The 21,996-nt window shown below is 50.9% G+C and overlaps 1 protein-coding gene across 9 annotated transcripts in view; it reads left to right on the top strand.

Moving 5' to 3' along the window:
* Positions 1-13,804: 13,804 nt before the first annotated feature.
* The window catches only part of CPNE5 (copine 5), a 96,574-nt gene continuing 88,382 nt past the window's right edge, over positions 13,805-21,996 (top strand). For all 9 annotated transcript variants that reach the window (XR_012433839.1, XR_012433840.1, XM_005553155.4 and 6 more), the window contains exon 1: positions 13,805-14,521. Coding sequence is in view for 6 of the 9 variants with exons in the window: in XM_005553155.4 (XP_005553212.1) it covers positions 14,427-14,521 (95 nt within the window). In the remaining 3 variants the exon portion in view is untranslated. The remainder of the gene's footprint in view (positions 14,522-21,996) is intronic.

The raw sequence follows: 21,996 nt of genomic DNA on the forward strand, positions 1-21,996 counted from the left end.
GAGGAGAGCCACACAGGCACAGTTCCTTGTTTTTGGAAAGGGACACCAAATACATGTCAAGGCAGTCATGTGGGCCTGTGCCAGTTTTCATAGAGGATATGACCTCAAAGAGTGAAGCTTGAATTGCTTCACAATTTGTGGTTCTGCCAATTAGCCAGAGTTGTAGAAGTTCCTGTTTCCTTATAAGGGAAGCTTGTCTAAAAGGAATCCTGCTTAATTCTTTGGTCGTATGAGTGTTTACATCCTGTCAGGATTAGTACCATTGAGACAGGTCTCATAAAAGTGGGGTGTACTAGGGATAGCTCATTTTTGTTATATCTCGTCAGAGTGAGGATGGCTTATCAGGAGAAAGCAAGGATAAGTTTAAAACTTGGATAGAGATTATCGAAGATAGGTATGGAGGACCACTGAGGGCTCATCAAGGCACAGGAGAGATACAGCTCTCTGCTGCTTCTCATGTGGGAAGAGAAAGGGATTCTAGACATTTGGAGAATGCGTAAAGTTGGAAGTAGATAAACCAGTGGAAAAGGCTTTCAAACAGGTGCCCCTGGGATGATGGATAAGAGAAGCTTGGCACTCAGACTATAAAGAATATGGTCCAAGGGCCCTAGCCCAGGGCTTCCCACACTTGACTACATGCAGGAATCACTGAGGGAGTCTGTTAGGAAGCAGCTTCTGACTCAGCACTCAGCCAGAGTCTGCAGTTCTCGCCAGCTCCCAGGAGATGGTGACTGCCGGTCCAGACAACACCCTTTGAGTAGTGAGGTCCTAGAGGTCACATTTGTCCAACATGAAACTGGGGAGGGGGATTTTCCTAAGAGCAAGGGCAGTCAGGACCATGAGCCAATCTTCTGCCTCTTGGAGCAGAGCTCTCCACCTCATCCTGGTGATCTTGGAAGAGTGAAGAGGTTCAAGGCACAGGATGAGCTTCAACAGCTGCTGGCTTTCGCTACTAGGATTGAGCTTTATGAAAGTGTTCTGTTCCCACGACAGTACAACATGGACTTCAGACCCTGGTATGTGGCACTGAGATACCCTGTGTGGACACCAGGGTGGGTAAGATTGTGTGGTCAGTAGACATCACAGAAAATGCAGGGAAAAGAGCATCAACAATGATGACATTGAGGGAAAGAGCTCTGGAACTTGACTGTCGGGGTTCAGATCCCAGCTCCACCACTTACCAGCAGCATGAACTTAAGTTTCTTAATTTCTCTGTATTTTACTTTCTTCCACTATAAAATGAGAATAATGGGCCAAACCTCAAGGGCTAATGTGAAGATTAAATGAGCTAGAACAGGTATTTAGAACAGGAACTGGCATTTAGAAAACACCCCCAAAATGCTAGTTGTTATTACCAGTGGCCCTGGAAGCCACCACACACCTCTCCTGCCTCTTCATCTCAACATGTCCACAGCCTGACCTGTCTCAGCCTCTCACCTCACAGTCTCTCCCTCCCACTGGGCTAACCTCTGAGAACAAGGACCTTGTCTAACTCCCGTCTGTGAGTCTTCCCAACACCTTGTGTAGTGCTTTGAGGTTATTGCTGAATGCATCAAATAAAATGTTCTCCATCAGAAAAAGATTGAGATCCTCTTATAGAAATCACTGTACCCCAACTCTCCAAACCCAGGCTTCAGCTGGTATGGCAGCCAAGCCTTTCCACTGAGCTCTCTGGAAGTCCTCAGCCTGATGTATTTTTGGATTGTGTCTCCAGAATATGTCAAAATAGCGTTCCCCACACAAACACGATTGCTACCCCCAGATCCTCGAGCCAGTCAGAGCCGTCACTGGGGCCCCTTTTGGCACCACATTCTTGCAACATGTGGAGGAGGGAGCATTGAAAAGCACGGTAAAGCGGTGGAGTTTACTGCCTACAAAGAAGCACTTTGTGGTCTCAGAGTCCTGTCACCTAAAGAGTGAGCTACTACTTTTTAGGTAAATGCCAAGATAGGGGAATCTTCCAGCAACACTCTTACAGATGAGAGAGAAGCAAAGTGGGAAGAAAACATGTTAGGGTCTTACCCTAAGGTTGGCTTGGCCTGATTTGGGAATTGGGTTCCCGATTGTCCTTCCAAACGGATAACTCAAGATACTTAATTGCATCTGAAACCACAACCTTGCCAGTTGTGGGCAAGGTTTATGGACCGAGGGCTGTGAGGCCTTTTTGTGACCTTGGATGAATCACTTTACCTCTGGAACTTGGAGTGCTCATTCATTAAGGGAAGATTTGAACTAGCCCCCAGTTTGGGAATCTAGGTCATTCTGAGAAGATTCCTCCAGCTGCCAAGTTTCCATTTAGCATGCTATTTTGGAAATTTGCCACTAGAGGCCACTGTGAATATAATTTAGCCTTGCAGCTTTTTCTAAAGGCAGAAGCCTGCGGAAGCCTTTCGTGAGTTACTAAGACATGCCTGCTATTTCTTGGTTGTGGAAAGCCAGCAACTGATCAGATTGTGAGAGGGTAGAGTTGAGACGTCCGCCTGGCACAGAATGATCCTGTAAACGTGCTCCGTTGGCACAGGCCGGCCAACCTTCTTTATTGTCTGCGGGGCTGGATGGAGGAGCCCTCTGTGCATGGAAAGGTTGGCTGAGTCCTGTGACTGGGTGCTGGTTCTGTAGCGTACCTTCTAAAGGGCTAGTTCCCTCTTGGCTGCTTAATATTCTGCTTTACAGTTGAATTCATTCAGTCAACAAGTAATTTTGGAGCTCCTCTTGTACATCCACCACCAGTAAATATTTTCATAGAATCAGAGAAAGTCAACGAAAAGGAACCTTAGAGGAAAGCAAAATGTTATTGTCCCTTCTGTGTTTCATGGTCTGTGGATGCTCCTTGTACGTATTTTTCTCTCAATCCCCCAAACCAGCCTCCCGAAGTTGATATCATTATGCCCAATTCCTGGATGAGCAAACTGAAGACCAAAGGCAAGTAGCACAAAGCCTTGTACAGACTGAATGGATGGAATAAAGGGCCGGACCTTGCAAGGCTAATAAAAGGCAGGGTTGGGGCTTGAATATGGGAATTTGGATCCCAAATTCTGCTCTTTTCCTATGATCTCCACCTTTGACATACAGAGGAGGAAGATGAGGTGCAGGAAAAGAATAATTTGGTGGCAGGACAGAGGTTAAAACCTGAATCTCCTGCCTTACAGGCTGGGGGTGTTCAACTGACTTCTCCATCCTAGAGTGTCCCCAGTCCAAGCTGGCTGGCTGGCCCTAGCCTTAGCTGTCTCCACGCTCCTTCCAAGCAGAGCCTGAACCAGGCCTGTGGAGACGCAGCAGGAGGGAGGGCACACAAATGACCCTCATCAGGATGTTTATTGGACCATAACTGTATTATCGTCACCACTCAGCTAATCTCATAGAAATCACTTTCCTCTCCGTGAGGATCTGGCCACAACTCCATTAAGAGCTGCTGCCCTGCATACCTGTGAGGAAGCTCTTGTACAGCAGAAATAGTGGAGAGGAGGGAGAAGTCATATTTCTACTTCCTCATTACACTGACGGGAGCAAGTGGCAATTTCACATTCACTGTATAAGAAAGGCCCTCAAAGGAAAGGGAGTTCGAAGTTCATGATTTTGGGGGCAACATTCGGCTCTGAAGGAAATGTTTCCTTTGTGCTTCCCTTTTTTTTTTTTAAGACAGAGTCTTGCTCTGTCGCCCAGGCTGGAGTGCAGTGGCGCGATCTTGGCTCACTGCCAGCTCTGCCTCCCAGGTTCACACCATTCTCCTGCCTCAGCCTCCCGAGTAGCTGGGACTACAGGCGCCCACCACCACGCCCGGCTAATTTTTTGTATTTTTAGTAGAGAAGGGGTTTCACCGTGTTAGCCAGGATGGTCTTGATCTCCTGACCTCGTGATCCGCCCGCCTTGGCCTCCCAAAGTGCTGGGATTACAGGCGTGAGCCACCGCGCCCGGCCTGTGCTTCCCTTTTTGAAAGCATTTGTGTTGCTGTTTAAGATCAAATAAGAGAAGGGAAGGAATTTGTGTTTGAGGAACTCACGATATAATAACTCATGTTATTCCATTGATCCTCTCTGAAGAGCTGTGGACCCGGCATCACAATGCCCCTCTCATAGATGAGTCCATCTCATAGATGAAGGCACTGCCTTAGTTGGCTGGGCCTTGGCAGGGCTGAGCTAGGAGTCTATTCTCTCCCTCTATTGCACTCTCACTTCACACAGGGATGGTTTCCCTTCCATTCTTTTTCCCCTTCTCACTCCAGCTGAAAAAATATGGAAACTAGTTTTCAGGCCAGGACTAGTCACTGTCTGACTTTGGTAACTTCCTTTCCCAAGCCTTAGTTTTTCCATCTGTAGAATGAGAGGCCCAGACTCTCATTCTAACTGCATCTAGTTTAAACCTCTATGATTTTATAATGGTATTTTTCTCCCAGAGAGCTCCCAGCACATCCTCATCTAATTGGAATCTTATGCCAATTCTGGAAGGAATGGTAGTATGGTTATATTGTTAACCCCATTTTTAAGCTGGAGGAAGAGACCAGAGAACCCGGCACTCTGTTGTGAACTCCCCCCTGGCCCCCGCCTCAGCAGGCCCATTATCTCCGAGGAGCTGTCAGCAGCAGCTCCCGAGCCTGACACCTGAGCCTCACCCAGGCTCCTGACAGAATTATCAGAGAACTGGGGAACAAATACTTCCCGTCATCGGGGCAACGGTTCTTAGCCAGAGGTGGAGGAAGCAAGATGTGAAGTGTGTCTGATGAGTTCCTCTCCCAGTGTAGGGTCAGAGCTAATAAAACCCAAGGAAATCTCGGCGGACTGCTGGAGATGCGAGCAGGTGAGCGCTGGGGGCAGGGCCACCGGGACTTAAGCTTCCACACAAAGCCAGGCTTGTGGCATTTTGTGCATGTTTCAGTTACCTTCGGCAGCCAGGCAGGAAAATACAAGCAGCTTGGCATGAAAATGAATTTAGAGCTTAAAAGAAAAAAAGCATTTCACCCTCAGTGGCTTCTCAGGCTGCCTGGGACAGGTACAGCCAGGGGAGGCAGTTCCCAAGGAGCAATGGTGACAAAGAATCTAAGGGCTGGAGTGAAATGTCAGTTCCCTTCCCCTCCCACACACATGGCCTGAGGGAGGGAGGGGTGGAGTCCTGCAGCTTGAGCCGAAGACCCTCACAGGCTGGAGCAGGAGAGAAAATCAGCTGCTCCGTCTCCGCCCTTGATGCCAATCGGGAAAGCATCAAGTGTTGGGAGGCTGAGACTTCAGGGTGGGACCTGGTTTGCTTTTAAGCATCCGAAGAAATGTGAGGACTCATTTTCCATTTCCCAAGATGCTCAAACAAGAGGAAATGAGTTTACATTGAATGGAGAGAGAGAGTTCAGGAGGCCTAAGAGTAGACTGGCTGGCTGTGGGGGTAATGTACTTAAATGAAATTAAACCCAGCACAAAGAAAGAGAAGGAGGCTGAGGCTGAGGCTGGGAAAGGCCAGGCTGTGGAGTACAAGGGTTAGAAGGCCCAGCCCCTGCCTTCAGGGCACATCCCCTGCCAAGGGAGAAAGGGGGAACAGGTCCACCAAAGTGAAGAGTTTGGGTGTTCAGTGGAAAAAGAAACTTGGTTAGATTGGGAGAATCCAGGCTAGCTTCTTGGAAGAGATGGTACTTGAAACATGGGTAGGATTTGGGCCGGGCAGAGAGGAAATGGCAGGAAGAAAGGCCCAGGGGCAACCATATGGGACTGGTTCCAGTTGGATATACCTGGTATTGAGGGTGGGGCAATGAAAGGTCACTTTGGTCTTCCTTGTGCCAAATGGCACAGATGGCACATCCCTGCTTATCAATCAACAGAAAGTCAAGGCAACCCATCCCCCTTTGAAGGAGCTGAGGTGAAGGAAGAAAGGATCCAGGAGACCGATTCCAATCAGGGTGTCTATGAGCTCTTGGCTCTAATTGCTGCTTTTAACCAAACAAACAACGTTGGTTGAATTTCTTTCCTTCTCTAGACCTCAGTTCCCAGATCTGTAAAATCTAGGCGAGTTGGATTATCTTTAAAGTCCTTTGCAGGACTGAGGCCTCTAATCCCATGACTGACAATATTAAGCTAAACATTGGGTTAAATGTGTATGAGGTTGGGGGTGGAGGAGGTTACAGACTGGGATGTCTACACTTGGACATAGTGAAGAGTGGAAGGGTCACGGCCTGGGCACAGATACTGTGGCGCTGGGCTAGGCACTGCAGATGTGTGAGGGGCTCAGATCTGGGCCTAGGCCATGGCAGAGGCTGAGGCTTCTAGACAGGCCCCTGAGCCAGGCCGGGGAGCAGAGGCACTGCCCTAAGGAGCAAAGACAGCAGCTTTGGACACACATCGTTCTAGGTTTGCACCGTCTCTGCCGCTGACCTGTGTGAGCTTGGGCAAATTAAATTACTGAACTACTTTGGGCCTTAGTGTCCTTATCTGAAAAGATGAAGCAAGTAATGCCTATTATTCTCCTACAGATTTCCTAGAACATAAACTCAAAATTCACGCTGTAACCCCACTGGACCGAGCTTCTGAGGAGACTGTGTCTCCCTCATCTTACTCTCCCTCATGGTGAACTATGCACAGCACATGGTACAGAGGAGCACAGTTTTGTTAAGTGGGACAATGAGCTTATTGTGAGGATTAAATATGTGATGGAGGCCAGGCGCAGTGACTCACACCTGTAATCCCAGTACTTTGGGAGGCCGAGATAGGAGGATTGCTTGAGGCCAGGAGTTTAAGACCAACCTGGGCAACACAGTGAGATCTTGTCTTTAAAGCATTAAATTTAATTTAAAAAATAAGGTTGGGTGCGGTGGCTCATGCCTGTAATCCCAGCACTTTGGGAGGCCAATGTGGGTGGATCATGAGGTCAGGAGATCGAGACCAGCCTGGCTAACATGGTGAAACCACTTCTCTACTAAAAATACAAAAAATTAGCTGGGCGTGGTGGCGGGCGCCTGTAGTCCCAGCTACCCGGGAGGCTGAGGCAAGAGAATTGCTTGAACCTGGGAGGCATAGGTTGCAGTGAGCCGAGATCATGCCACTGCATTCTAGCCTGGGCGACAGAGCAAGACTCCATCTCAATAAATAAATAAATTTTTAAAATAAAAAATAAATGTGTGATGGATGTTAAATTCTTACATGCTTATTGCATGGTGGGTCCTTAGTAAACACATAAGAATCCCTTCCCTTCTCTGTGGTGTTGGTCACAATGTGATAGTTGTTAAACAACAAGTAAACAGCTGAATTTATGACAGATGCTGAATAAATGCTTGGGGGTGGGGAGATAGAGAAGATGTGTGTGGTGGGGGAGATTCAGGCCCTGTCTGAGACTGACACATGGTTACCAGGGGTCCTCATGAAGGAGTCACTGTTTTGAAAGCCAACAGTGGACTTGGATATAGTCACCTCACAAACTGGGCACCTACCATGTGTCAGGCCCTGCCCTAGGAGCTTGGGATGCAACAGTGAACAAGACAAAGTCCTTGCCTGCAGAAAGCTTCTATCCTAGTGGGGGAAACAGACAAGGATCATGCTATGAAAAAAAAATAAAGGTGTTTAAGGGAAATGAGAGCAACACGGTACTATGTTGGGTAGTGTGGCCAGGAAAGCCTCTTCAAGGAGAGGGCATTGAGGCAGAGACCTGAGGGGCCTGAGCGACCCAGAGGAGAGTGGTCTGGGCTGAGGGAGTAGCAAATAGAAAGGCCCTGAGGCAGGTGCCTGCAGGGCCAGTGAGGGGCCAGTGTGGCTGGAATGGAGTCAGTGTCAGGGAGAAAGCAGAGATGAAGTCAGGTCACGAGCAGAGCCCAAAGTCCAGCAAGTCCTTTTTCCGCAGAATGAGATGGGAGCCAGGGGAGGGTCTTAAGCAGAGGAGCGACATGACCTGACTTTGGTTCTAAGTGGATACCCTGGTTGCTGTGAAGGTTCTGGTTTCTAGATTGTAAGCACGGGGGCCTCCCTCACTTGGAAAAGCAGGAGTGGCTGGAAGGAAGAGGAGGCTAAGAGAAGTGAGCAGGGAGCTGGTGCCCACCAGGTTGCAGACAGATGCCAGGGCCAGGCAGGGTGGAGGGGTGGATCCTGGGGGCAGAAAGGGCTACTGGGCTGGCAGCAGGAGGGCCATGGGGCTTCTTGCCCAGATAGAACATGGACTGAGCTAGCTGACACTGTGACACAGGGAGAGGCGGAAGGGAGGGGCTGCATGGGCTCTGGTTGGGATGGTGGGTCATTAAGCAGGGAGGCTGCCACCCTTCCAGCAGGAATGAGGGACTGGAGACATGGAGAGCCCCGTGGCTGGCCTCTTGCCACACCTTCGGAGACAGGTCCTCATTGCTCTTCAGAACCTGGCCTCGCTGTTATTCATGGAGTTTCTTATCAAGGGAAGAGTCGGATGACCTTGAGTCCATCACTCATCCTCTTTAAGCTTTTCAGTAAAAGGAGTTTAACCTGGATGGTCTCCAACCAAGTCCCTTCTAGGATTTCTATTAATGGGTGGAATCAGACACTGCATCTCCCCTGCCTCTCTAGTGCGATGATGGTTTCAGTTCCCGCCATGCCCTGTCTTTCCTTCTCTCCCTGGGGCTACCATGAATAGTGGTGCAGGGTGTTTAGTGCACAAGGGCACCCAGCCGAGGGCGTGAGTGAAGGCTCAATCCAGCCCACGTTCTGCCCAGCAAACCGTATGCCCTGCCTGACTCAACGTTGCATTTACCCAAAGTAAAGAATGCCTTTTTCTAGTTTGTTCTAGGTGCAGCTGGGCAGCCCCACTTTCCTGTCCCCTGCACAACCCCGCTTCTGCTCTTCTGTGCCCTTTTCTCCTACCATCCCCAGCCTCAAACAGGGGAGAGGAGGGCAGCATTTATAAGTAGTGCTTCGGGAGGGGTGAGGGACAGCAGCTGTCTCTTCTGTGAGGAGCTCTGCCCCCTAAGCCCGGTGGTGCTTTTCCTCTCCTTATCAATGCTGTGAGTTGCCTCTCAAAATTGCTCTGCCGTCATTAACACCGTGGATTAGGTCAGATGAGAGCATGTTTGCAGTCTTGGATGGCAAAGGCAAAACGCTGATGCTGATTATTCCAGATCTTCTGGGCATGGCCCATTCCGTGCTTGACGTTCTTAATCAGAGGGACGAGCGGTAGTTACGTGGCGGGTGGGCCAGGGCCATGGTTGTTTCTAATCTGGCTGCCGGGCGCAGACGGCACGTCTGCAGCACCTGCCAGCCCACGCACTGGCCTGCCTGGACATCACAAGTGACCAGGGTTACTCGGCACTATCGTATCTCTCAAAGAAGAAACAGCTCCTCCAATGGCAACATCTGTGGAGCTGCTTTTGAACCATCAGCAATTCATTTGAGCAAGAGCTGGGAGCATTTCTCCCCTGGGCCTGATCAGTAAGTTTTTTTCTTTTTCTTTTTTTTTTTTTTTGAGGCAGAGTTTCGCTTTGTCGCCCAGGCTAGAGTGCACCGGCGTGATCTCAGCTCACTGCAACCTCCACTTCCCAGGTTCAAGCAATTCTCCTGCCTCAGCCTCCTAAGTAGCTGGGATTACAGGCATGCGCCACCACGCCAGGCTAATTTTTTTGTTTTTTTTGTTTTTTTTTTTTGTTTTTTTTTTTTTGAGACGGAGTCTCGCTCTGTTGCCCAGACTGGAGTGCAGTGGCGCGATTTCGGCTCACTGCAAGCTCCGCCTCCCGGGTTCACGCCATTCTCCTGCCTCAGCCTCCCGAGTAGCTGGGACTACAGGCGCCCACAACCGCGCCCGGCTAATTTTTTGTATTTTTAGTAGAGACGGGGTTTCACCGTGGTCTCGATCTCCTGACCTTGTGATCCGCCCGCCTCGGCCTCCCAAAGTGCTGGGATTCTGAGGTCAGGAGTTTGAGACCAGCCTGACCAATATGGCAAAACCCTCTCTCTACTAAAAATTGTTTTGTATTTTTAGTAGAGAGAGGGTTTTGCCATATTGGTCAGGCTGGTCTCAAACTCCTGACCTCAGGTGATCCATCTGCCTCAGCCTCCCAAAGTGCTGGGATTACAGATGTGAGCCTCTGTGCCCAGCTCCTGATCAGTAAGTTTTATGTTCTGGTTGGCCACACAGCAGCAGGGTGTCTTTCAGACCGCCCCTCCTCCAGTGTCCCCTTCTGAAAAGGCTCTGTGCCCAGCGGAGGTTGTGGCCTTGCGTCACGGCCCCTCACCTCCTAGCCTCATATTCTACCTCCACCAACCCTGACCCTGTGCTTCAGCCACACTCCAGCCCCCAATCACAGATCTCTGGCCCTTCCTCATGCTGGTCCCTTGCCAGGAATGCCTGCACAGCCTTGTCCTCCAGGCAGAAGTTCATCATCTGTAGCAGCCGCTGCCTTGCCAGTGCCCACCGCAGCCCCTAACTTTTCCCACTGCAGTGTGCTTCAGTCCCACGCCAGACTGCATTTCTTTGCCTGAGGCTTTCTCTGGCTTCTGGAACCTGCATTGCCCCTCTGTGCTGGTTAGGCCAGAAGTGCCAGGAAATTAATATCCTCCAGAAGCAGCCCTCAGCCACTGAGCCAATGACTGGCAGAAGTTGATATAAACATATCCCAGCTTCCTCACCCCTCTGCAGCCTAAGTTTGAAGTGTGTCCTACAGTCTCCCAGAGTTCTGCAGCAGGACTATACTCTAGTTGCCTAGAGCGATGACTGGCTTGATAAAGCACCTTTTATTGTCTACCTTCCCTTCCCCGTCTCACTTCTGCCCTCATGAATGGATTAATGCCCTTATTAAAGGCATTATCCCTGAGCTAGGCCCTTTTTTGCCATTCTGCCTTCCACCATGTGAGGAAGTGTTTGCCCCTCTGGAGGACACAGCAACAAGGACCATCTTGGAAGCAGAGACCTGGCCCTCACCAGACGCCATACCTGCCGGCACCTTGATCTTAAACTTCTCAGCCTCCAGAAGTGTGAGAAATACATTTCTATTATTATATAAATAATATTTATGATTATAAAGTATTTTGTTACAGCAGCAGGAAGAGACCAAGACACCTCCCGAATGTACTACTCACATACAAATCTTTGTCTCAGGGTCTGCTTCTAGGGGAAACAAACTTCTAAGACATCATCTCAATGTCCATCTCAGTATCACTTCCTTTTTGCAGTTTCCCCTGACCCTGACCCTCCCATCTTCCCATTCCTGGGGCAGAACCATTGGTCACTCTTCTCTGTTCCCAGAGCACATATTTTTTTTTTTTTTTGAGACGGAGTCTCGCTCTGTTGCCTAGACTGGAGTGCAGTGATGCAATCTAGGCTCACTGCAACCTCTGCCTCCCAGGTTCAAGCAATTCCCCTGCCTCAGCCTCCCAAGTAACTGGGATTACAGGCGCCTGCCACATACCCGGCTAATTTTTTTGTATTTTTGGTAGAGACGGGGTTTCACCATGTTGGCCAGGCTGGTCTCAAACTCCTCACCTCGAGTGATCCATTCACCTCAGCCTCCCAAAGTACTGGGATTACAGGCGTGAGCCACTGTGCTGGGCCTCCCAGAGCCCTTTCTACCTAGCTCAACAGCATTCCTCATGCTGCATTGCAGTTTCTCCCTCTTCATGTCCTGGGGTCCCTAGTAGCCTGGGAACTCTTTGGGGATAGATACTGTGTCCTTTTTGCCTTTTTATTATCTGAGCCTAGGACTGCACCTAGCACACAGCATGTGTCATATACTTACATATTTTTCTTTCTTTCTTTTTTCTTTTTTTTTTTTTTTGGCCAAATAGCCACCAGTGAAAGTGCAATGACTTAAAGGGAATGGAGTGACACAGACAAGTGTCTACATTTTTCTAGAAAGAGACCCTGGGGCTGCTACTCCAAATGCTGTCACTTTGCAAGGTTACTGGATAGAACTTCCATCTTACTACTCATTTGCTCAACAACCTGCAATGGCCTCATTTCATGGATGACTTTCCATTGTCTGGCTCTATCCTAAGAGAGAGTGAAACCTCTTGCTCAGAGTCAGGCTTTGGTCTCAACTGCCTTGTTTCACATTCTCACTATGCCAATCCCCAGCTGGGTGATGATGAGTAAGTTACTTAGCCTCTCTGGGCACTGGCTTCCTTACTTATTAAATGTAGACAATATTAGGTTGGTGGAAGTAACTGCAGCTTTTCCCATTAAAAGTAGTAATATCTCACTTATAAAATTATTTTGAGAATTTAAAATCATGCGCGGTCCCTGTGAATATGCTATAAACCACTGATATTTACAGTTTAAAATGGTAATTTTATGGTATGTGACTAATATCTCAAAAAAAAATTAAGCATGGTGTCTGGCCCAGATCTTTGAAAATTAAACGATGCTAATTATTGTTATGAACAAGGTTTCCCAAAGGCCCTATCACTGGGCCAGGCACACAGCAGATGCTCAGTAAATACTCCTGGAATGAATGGAGAAAATATTCCACAAGTATGCTTTGATCATTGTTTATGCCAGGTATGTGGGGGATGGGGAACATAGAGATTCCGAGTTCAGTTTTGCATCCTCAGGAAGGGAAGACAGAATTATTATCCGTGGAGTGGGGCCTCCTGACCCAGCCGTGCCAGGCTGTCAGAGGAATTACAGCCTCTGCCCCTTGCTGCCTGTTCCAGGAGGCAGAACCCAGTCCAGCTGATTCTGAGCCATGGGTAAATTGTCCTAGGCAGAGGAATGTGTTCTTGTATTTATCTTTGACTGACAGTATATGATGTTCTGGGAATTGAGTTCAAACAGAATCCGGAGGAGCCCCTTATAGTCCCGCTGCCACAGACAAGGCCCAGAGGGCGCAGCTCTGCCCAGCCCAGCACCAGGTTTTTGGCCTCCGCGCCAGCCCGAGGCACATCGGCTTCGATGTGCCAGGAGGTGGATGAGGAAGTGGACGCTCCAGCTCTGCAAAGCTTAAGCTGAGGCTGAGGATGGGCTAGAGTCAAGTCTAGGTGTGCAGCCTTACTCAGGGAGACGCCTCTGCGCTGCAACCTCAGGCCCGGGAGGGCAAGGCTGGGCTAGGGAGGGGGATCGCGAGGGGCTTGGCTGGGAAGAGGACTGCAGGAGAGGTGTCCCAACTCTCCCCTCGCTCCCCAAGCACACAGCACGCGCCTACTCGGTGCTGGTTGCATAGAAGCCCAGGGAGCTCGGGCCGATCTCCCAGTCTGGTTGCCACCAGACTGGGTGGCAGGAGCTTCTAGACCTGGAGGCTGGCTCAGTCGTGTGGTCACGACGGGCGGGGGAGTGGAAGGGCGCTGGCGCGTGGTTTCGGCAGCCGACTTGGCGAGGCCGCGGCTGGCGGGAACCACGGATGGGGGAGGCGCCCATGCACCGACCCCACCTGGGCCACTGGGAAACCGAGGTAGTCCCTCCTGGCACCGGGGTCGCCCCCACACACCTCCCCAGAAGGAGATGTAGGGTCTGTTTCTGGACTGAGACCTGCCCCCGAGTAGGGCGCACACTTAGCAGAGACCCTCCTCCCCAAGCCCCTGGGAAGGGATCTTTTTTGCACACCTCCCTCCCACTTATGCCCCCTCTCCGCCTTGCATAGACCTTTCTCAAAAAAAAGAGACCTCTCCCTCCCCCAGGATGGAGTCCCCTGATGGGAGATAGGGGTGGTGAGTGGGGGCGGGAGCACACGAAGGCGCGCGCGACCAGGACCACTTCTTGCTGTCACCACGTCCCCAGCATCTGGACCGCGTCCCCCGGCCCGCCACGCGCGCACACACACACACACACACGCGCGCACACACACACGCTCACACTCACCCTGCGCGCAGACCCCGCCCGCGGCCCCGCCCCGGCCCCTGCGGGCGCCCCCTCTGGCGCTCCCGGGTGGCGGGAGGCTGCGGCTTCGGGCAGATTTGATTTTCCCGCAGCCCGGGCGCCCAGGAGCCGAAGCCCGAGCCGAGGAGGTGGCGCTCGCAGCCGCGTCCCAGCCCCGTCGCCGCCGGCGCCGAGACCCAGGGAGAGGCGGCGCAGCCCGGGCGCCCCGGGCTCCGCGCTGCCGGCGCCCCGCCACCCCCGCTGCCAGCGCCCCATCCGGCGCCTCCCGCCCCTGACGCCCCTCTCCCTGTCTCCTGCATCCCCTCTACCGCTGCCCACAGACGCGCGTCCCTCTCCTGGTGCCCCTCTCCACGACTCCGCGCGTCCCTCCCGGTGCCCTCTCCCCGCGCCCCTCTGCCCGCGCCCCTCTCTGCCTTCCCCGCTGTGGCCCCGCTCCCTGGGCTCCTTGCCCTTCCCCGCTGGGCACCTAGCCTTCTCGCAGCGTCACCCGAGCCCCCACCTCGATCCGCGGCCCCCGCTCCCTCCGCCCTCTTCCCTCTCTCACTTCCCACGCCCCCTCTTCGCGCTCCTCTCTCCTCCCCTTGCCGCCCAGCCCTGGCTCTGGAGTTGGGGGAGAGCCCAGGGCTCCAGTCGCTCCGGAGGAGGCGTGAATCGCGCAGGGATTGACTAATTTGGGTTGGGGGGTGCGGTGGGCGATGGAGCAGCCTGAGGACATGGCGTCGCTGAGCGAGTTCGACTCCTTGGCGGGCAGCATCCCGGCCACCAAGGTGGAGATCACCGTGTCCTGCAGGTGAGCCTCCCGCTGGCCGGGTCCCCTTGCCCCCGGCTCTGGTCGCAGAGCCCCGAGGCCCCTGCCGCTTCGATCCTAAACCTCCGCGCGCCCCCTTGCCAGAGTGTCCTGGTCTCCAGGACTGCCCCCCTGCCGATCTGCCAAGAGCCCCTGTCCAGCTGCGGGTGGCGACCGCAGAATAGGAAGCCAGGCTGGGGTCATATCCCAGAAAGTTTGCGCTCCAGGCTGTTGCTTCGAGGAGCTATCAAGATACAGGAACAGGGGGTCCAGGCACCCAAGTGGGGAGAGGCAGTTGGTAAAAGGCTGTACTATGGTCTCTGCTCAGGCTATCTCTGATCACCTCATCCTCAAATCACGAAGTGAGTGATATACTCTCATTCCTCCCAGGCTTCTCCAGCCTCTCCCTTCTATGCCCTCCTCTCTTCTCTCTTTGCCCCTTTGCCCCAGCATCCCGATCTCCCCTCACCACTCTCCCCCACCCCACTGTCCTAGACTCTAGGATTTTAAAGCCTTCCTTCATCTCCCTCAACAATGAAATTGACTCCTGGAAAAAGATCAGATTGACTCGTTCATACTGAGGTGTGGATACATGATAACAACTTAAAGTGGCATCATTAAAAAAATAACTTGGGTCAAAAATGTTAAGCCAAAGGAATAGAACACTGATTGTGAAATTGTAGAGTCCAACAGAGGAGGAGGGGGAATATTTTTGTGGGCTACCACGCCCAAATTCTCACTCATGTCACACAGGGTTTGGGGGTAACTTCTTTGTCTAAGAACTGGGTCTGCCCCAGGTTCTCCTAGCTCGGGGGAAGGCTGCCCCAGGCAGTAAGAGGGTATGGGTGGCAAAGGGGGATTTTTCCCTAGTTCACTCTCTGTGGTTGGCCTAGGATCATGTGCTACAACGCAAGCATCACCCACTTTGAGTTTCCCCCACAGATGCCATGCCCCCTGCCCCAAATAACTGGCAGCCTTTCTGGAGCCCTGGCTGTGCCCTTGTTCCAAATCACCCATCTCATCCTCTTCCAGACTGCTCCCTGGTCAGACCCTTCATGAGAGGTAACCTTGTTGCCCCCAAGCCTGTATTACAAAGTTGTGGCATTGATGAGGTGTAGGTAGAGCCAGAGAGGCTGGGCAGGGGCATGAAAGAGGGAAGGACTCAGGGTGACTTTCTCTTGAAGACTTGGAGGTAAGTGAGAGTGAAGGCTGATCTGGTTGAACGTAGCTGCCGTCCTAAGCCAGGCCCTCTGGGGGCTCCTGTAATAGCTCCCAGGTCCCATACACCATGTCCTCAGGATCATCTCCCAACACCATTTGCATCTTGTCATTACTCTGCTGGGCGATTCCTGATGGCCCATTAGCTCCAGTCTCACCTCCTCAGCCGTCAAAAGTAGCACGGCCTCCCCTCCCTTATCCTGCACGCATATCCCTGCGCCTGGGGCTCCCTCCCAGCCTTCAATCATGCCTGTCCTCTTCAGTTGTCTTGGGATCCTTCCCACCTCCAAGCCTCTGAACAGCCCATTCCCCATCCAGATTTCACTCTTCCTTTATCTCTGCAAGTTCATGATCCCCTTCCCCCGAAAAGCCTGGCCTCATGCTCCCCACTTCCAGGCATCCTCTCAACCATGAGGCACACAGCTCAAATCACTGTCTTCTGGGTCCCCTGGGCCCTAGGTACTCAGCCTGGGCCACAGGGTCACTCACATACTGAGGATGAAACCTCTTGAGACATCTCAGGTGTGCAGACGTCATCCCTCCCCTCTCAAAGCAACTGTGTAAGCATTTGAGGGCAGGGATTCCCACCCTGAGACAGACCCATGCACCCTCTACTCCAGTGGAGAGGAAAGGAGATGGAGGGCAGATATTGTGGCTTTGGAGTCAGACACCTTGAAACAGAATCTCTGCTTCACCACTTGGGGCAAACTTTAAGCCTCAGTTTCCCCCACTTGTCAGGTACAAACAATAAGCAGCATGTACTCATGGAGAAGCCTTGTTCACCAAGGTAGCTTGTGTGTTTAGAGCAGTGCCTGGCACTGTGCCAAATACTGTTGGAGGAATTAACTTGCAGGAGTGGAGGAGCATGAAGTACCTAGCAAGCTACTTTGCACTTGCTTGGCACACAGTAGGTGCTCAATAAGTAGCTACAATGATCACCAGAAGGCGGTAGCACCTGGCCCCTCCTGTCTGCTTTCTGAAAGTAAAGATGTCCAAAGGACTCAAACCTCTTGCATAAGAGGCCTTCCTGGGGGATGTGGTTCTGGGGCTGACCCTGGGTCAGTTCCCTTTCGGGGGACATGATCCATGAGCTGAGGAAGACCCTGACCTGGGCCCTACTCATGTTCTCCAGAAAACCAGAGGTGGGGGGAAGTGGGTTTTGGTGGGGAGGGATGAGGAGGGAACAGTCACTTAGAACAGAGGGGAGGTGAGAAAACAGTCTGGGTGGCCTTGAAATTGTAGATGCATCTCTTTGCCTCAGCCTGGCCCAACTATTCAGGTTCCAGAACAGAGAGAGAGGTGGAGGAGGAAAAGGAGGAGGAGAGGAGAACAGGGAGGAGGAAGAGATGCAGAGAGTGGCTTTCTCCAGCATATTGTTCACTCCACGGTCACCAGTTAAAGAGTCAAGTACCTCCCCCCTGCACTCTGTGGTCAGTGCTGTCGGGGCCCCAGGAGAGGCTGCTCTGGGATGCTCTGCCTTGAGCATCTAAGTGACACCTGCTGGTGGGCACAGAACAGTAGGGCAGGCAGAGGGGCTGGCAGGGTGAGAACTCCAGAGGGTTTCAGGATAGGCAGCTGGGGTAGAGGGGCCAATGTTTCAGGGAAGATTATGAGTTCCCACCTCTGGCTCCCAGGAACACTTGTTTCCACTTGCCTTCCTCCTCATGAAGGGGCCTACCATTTCCTGCAGCCCCAGGAGCCTTCTGCTCTGTGCCTAGGGGAGGATCTGGCACCTGCTGTGCCCATCCTAGGGCTCAGCTAGCTAAGCAAAGCTGCCTGGCACAGGGGCACATCTGAGTCAGAGCACAGGGCCACCATGGGGCCAAGTCTCCACTGAAGGCAAATGACACTGTGGGATGGACAGTTTCAGGCCCCTGATTCAGGTAGAGTATACGATACTCCCAAACAATTATTTTTACTGACTATAGTAAACTCAGGCCCCAAGATTAGAAAGCCTTTGGTTATTTGGCACAATGGTTATGAATGTGAGCCCCGGAATCTGTCTCCTTGGTTTCAAATCCCAGCTGTCTTCCTATGACCTTGGGTAAGCTACTTAAGCTGTCTATGCCTCAGTTTCCTCATCTGTAAAGGAAGCATAATGATCCTTATCAGTTATGAGGCTTAAATGAATTAATCCATGAATAGCGATTGATGTTGTTGCTTATTTGACACCTGGAAGTTAATAAAAATTTGCCTCTATAGCTGGCTCCCAGGGTCTCTGTGTGTCCTGGAAATCTGATCAATCTAGAGATTTTCTTTTTTTTTTTGAGATGGAGTTTTTGCTCTGTTGCCCAGGCTGTAGTGCTAGAGCGCAAAGGCGCGATCTCAGCTCACTGCAACCTTGCCTTCTGGGTTCAAGCAATTCTCCTACCTCAGTCTCCTGAGTAACTGGAATTACAGGTGCCTGCCTCTACACAGGGCTAACTTTTGTATTTTTAGTAGAGACAAGGTTTCACCACATTGGCCAGGCTGGTCTCGAACTCTTGACCTCAGGTTATCCACCCGCCTCAGCCTCCCAAAGTGCTAGGATTACAGGCGTGAGCCACTGTGTCCTGCCAATTTAGAGATTCTTAAGGGTTGTTTTGGGAGTGAGTAGGGCAGATGGTTTGTGGAACTAGATACCAGTAGACATTGTAAAAAATGTGACTTTAAAGACCCTCCTCCCTTGAGCCAAGAGCTCTTCCTTCCTCTGATGGCCTGTTCTAGACCCTTCCTGACTGTGCAAGCCATCCTGCAGTGTCAATCAAAACTTACCTGTCCGACGTTCCATTATCCAAAGGCCCCACTATTTTTCAGGTCTTCATGCAGGAATCTGGCCCAGCATGTTGGTTAGAAAGAATGATTTGCATTTTTTACATAACAAGAAACCTTTGCACTTGCGCAGGGTCCTGCCGGAGAAGCGATGCACATTTCCACATCGTGGGTTCCCAAGACCCAGGGAAGATGGGGCGGGGCAAGCTGGAAGCAGCCGATTGCTTAGCCCTGCTGGCTGCCCTCTCCCCACCAGCTGGTATGGGGCTGGTGGGCAGCTGTTGTTCTGCCCCAGAGATATTGTTTTCTGCTCTCTGTTCGGGTTGGCGTTTTGCTGCCCTGGAGCCCGAGAGGCAGCCCGGCTCAGGAGCTGTGCCCTGGGCCTCTCAGGAGGGGTGTGAATAGCTCTGAGCGCTTTCTTCTGACAGGCAGGGAGAGGGTGGTTTGGGGGAGGGAGGAGCCTGGGGGAGTGCGGCAGCTGTCAAAGCCAGTGCTAGGAAAAGAAGTCCACTTAGCCACTGAATACACCAAGGTACTCAGGTCAGTGGAGCTAGGGGAATAATAACAGTGGCATTTGCTGAGTGCCTACTGCATGCTAGGCACTTTACATTGTATTAGGCTGAACCGTATGCAATTTCTACACTCAACTTTTTAATTTAATTTAATTTAATTTATTTATTTATTTTTTTGAGATGGAGTCTTGTTCTGTCACCCAGAGTACAGTGTTCTGTCAGCTAGAGTACAGTGGCCCAATCTCTGCTCACTGCAACCTCTGCCTACCGGGTTCAAGCAATTCTCCTGCCTCAGCCTCTTGAGTACCTGGGATTATAGGCATGCACCATCATGCCCGGCTGATTTTTATATTTTTACTGGAGACAGGGTTTCACCACTTTGGTCAGGTTGGTCTCAAACTGCTGACCTCAGGTAATCCGCCCGCCTCGGCCTTCCAAAGTGCTGGGATTACAGGCATGAGCCACCACACCCAGTTGATCTGCTTTTAACCTATTCAAATAAATAGCACCACTTGTTTTTCTTTTCTTTTCTTTCCTTCCTTCCTTCTTTTTTTTTTTTTTTTTTTTTTTTTGAGATAGAGTCTCTGTCGCCCAAGCTAGAATGCAGTGGTAGTGGTAGAGTCATAGCTCAATGCAGTCTCCAACTCCTGGGCTCAAGCGATCCTCCTGCCTTAGCCTCCTGAGTTGCCAGGACTACAGGCACACACACCACCACACCTAGCTAATTTTTAATTTAAAAATTTATTTTTATTTTTTAATTTTTTTGTAGATGTGAGGTCATACTCAATTGCCCAGGCTGATTGGCTGATCTCAAACTCCTGATCTGAAGCAGTCCTCCAGCCTGTGCCTCTCAAGTGCTGGGATTAGGTGTGAGCCACTGCACCTGGCCTCACATAATACTTTTACATAATTCAAATTTTATTATATTAGTTCTCAATTGCTACGTGACAAATTACCACAAACCTAGTGGCTTCGATCTACAGCCATTTCTCATTTCCTAGTTTCTGTAGGTCAGAAATCCAGGCATGACATAAAGTGGCTTTTCTGCTCAGGGTCTCACTAGGCTGGAATCAAGGCATTGGCAGGGCTGTGTTCTTATCCAAGGCTCTGAGTCCTCTTCCAAGCTCACTAGTGGGTGTCAGAATTCAATTTCTTGCAGCAGAGAGATTAAAGTTCTGTTTTCTTTCTGGTTATTGGACCAGAGTAACTCTCGGCTCCTAGAGGCTGCCCCCAGGCCCTTGCCACATGGCCCCCTCACAGTATGGCAGCTCACTTCTTCAAGGCCAGCAGGAGAATCTCTCCCTAAACTGCTATGACAGAGTCTTATGTAAAGTAACTGTAATCACAAGAGTGAATATCTGATCACCTTTGTTATACAGCATAACCCAATCACCTGAGTGACTAACCTATCATACTCCCAGGTCCCGCCCACTCTCAAGGGGAGGAGATTTTACAGACATGTGTGCCAGGAGACTGGAATCTTGGAGGCCATCTTACATTTCTGCCAATCACAATTGCTATGTCTTTTAAACTAGGATAGATAGATAGTAGTATTTTCTCTTTTTGTTGATTAGGAATTTGAGGCTCAGAGAGGTTAAGAGATCTGCCCAAGGTTACACAGTGAGTACATTTTAGAGAGAGGGATCCAAATCCTATTCCCTCAGACTTCAAGGCCTTGAGGGCTTCTTGAGATTGGAGGTTGGGTTCTCCAGGAGGATGGTGGTGGAGGCCTGAGTACCAACTGTGGTAGGTGTGACCAAAAGGTAGGCACTCTCTCCCCAGGGATGGGAGAGGCTTCCTTGCTAACAGATGCCTCTGGTTCTGAGCGGCAAACCAGAGAGAGTCACAGGATGGAAGTCAGCCTTCAATGCCATCCAGACCACACAATAGTAGCTTACCATCCCTCCTCTCCCAGCTCACAGTTCACCCTGTTCAGACTCAAGGCGATCACTGGAGATGTTCTACCCTTGGGAAGAAAGGGTAGGGAGGAGGCTGGGGAATTAGGCTGGAAAGCTCTGGGGCAAAGAGGAATCAGGCTTGGGTAGGAATGATTCAGATGTAGGTAACAGAAAATCTGACTAATGGTGGCTTAAACCTGAAAGGCATTTATTTTTCTCAGATCACAGTGAGTCTGGAGGTAGGTTATATCAGGGCTACTTTGTCAGCTCACTTTATCATCAAGGACCCTGTTGTCTTTCTGTTTTGCTATCATCTTAGCAGTAGGCCTCATTGTTACAAAATGGCTGCGTCTGCTTCAGGCATCACAACTGCATCCAAAGACAGGAAGCTAGGCACGAGGCCAGAGTCCTTGCTCTGAAAAGTTCTTTTTACGGGGAAAGTACAATCCTTTCCAAAATCTCTCAGTAAACTTTCCTTTCTATTTCAGAGGCCAAAGCTGGGTCTCATGTGTACTCCTAGACTAGGGACAGGGGCCATCTTCCTGGATTTCAGGGAGTCGTCATCGGATCTAAACACTGTAGATTCTGTCAGCAGGAAGAGAGTGGGCAATGTTTGCTGGATGGGCAACCATGGCATCTATGGGGCCATTTGGAAAGCAAGGAGGCTTTCTAAGAGCCTAGAATTTGCATCTCTGAGGCCTGCTCCTCAGGGTTTCCTATAGTCAATGGACGGTGGACAGTATTAGGTGACTGACTCTCCAAGCACCGCTTGGCTGGACCCATGACTGCTTCTCTTTCTGCCAGTTTGCCAGCCAAGAATAAAAAGGCTTAGTGTGATTTCAAAACATTGCAAGGTTCCCTAAGGTCTCTTCTGCTGGCCTCACAGACACCTCACAGTAGCAACAGGACAGCTTTATACCTTAGGGTATGCGCGAATCCTGACCAGGACACTGAAAGTCAGTGCCACTCCTGGCTTATCTTCTCTGGGATCCTGGCCAGACCGTTTAAGTTCTCCAACCTCAGTTTCTCCATTTGTAAACTGGTGAAAAATACTGGTCCTGTCCACATCCTCTGTCTTCATTGTTCTCAAGACTAAAGA

The sequence above is a fragment of the Macaca fascicularis genome, chromosome 4 (genome assembly GCF_037993035.2).
Source record: "Macaca fascicularis isolate 582-1 chromosome 4, T2T-MFA8v1.1".
Taxonomy (NCBI): Eukaryota; Metazoa; Chordata; class Mammalia; order Primates; family Cercopithecidae; genus Macaca; species Macaca fascicularis.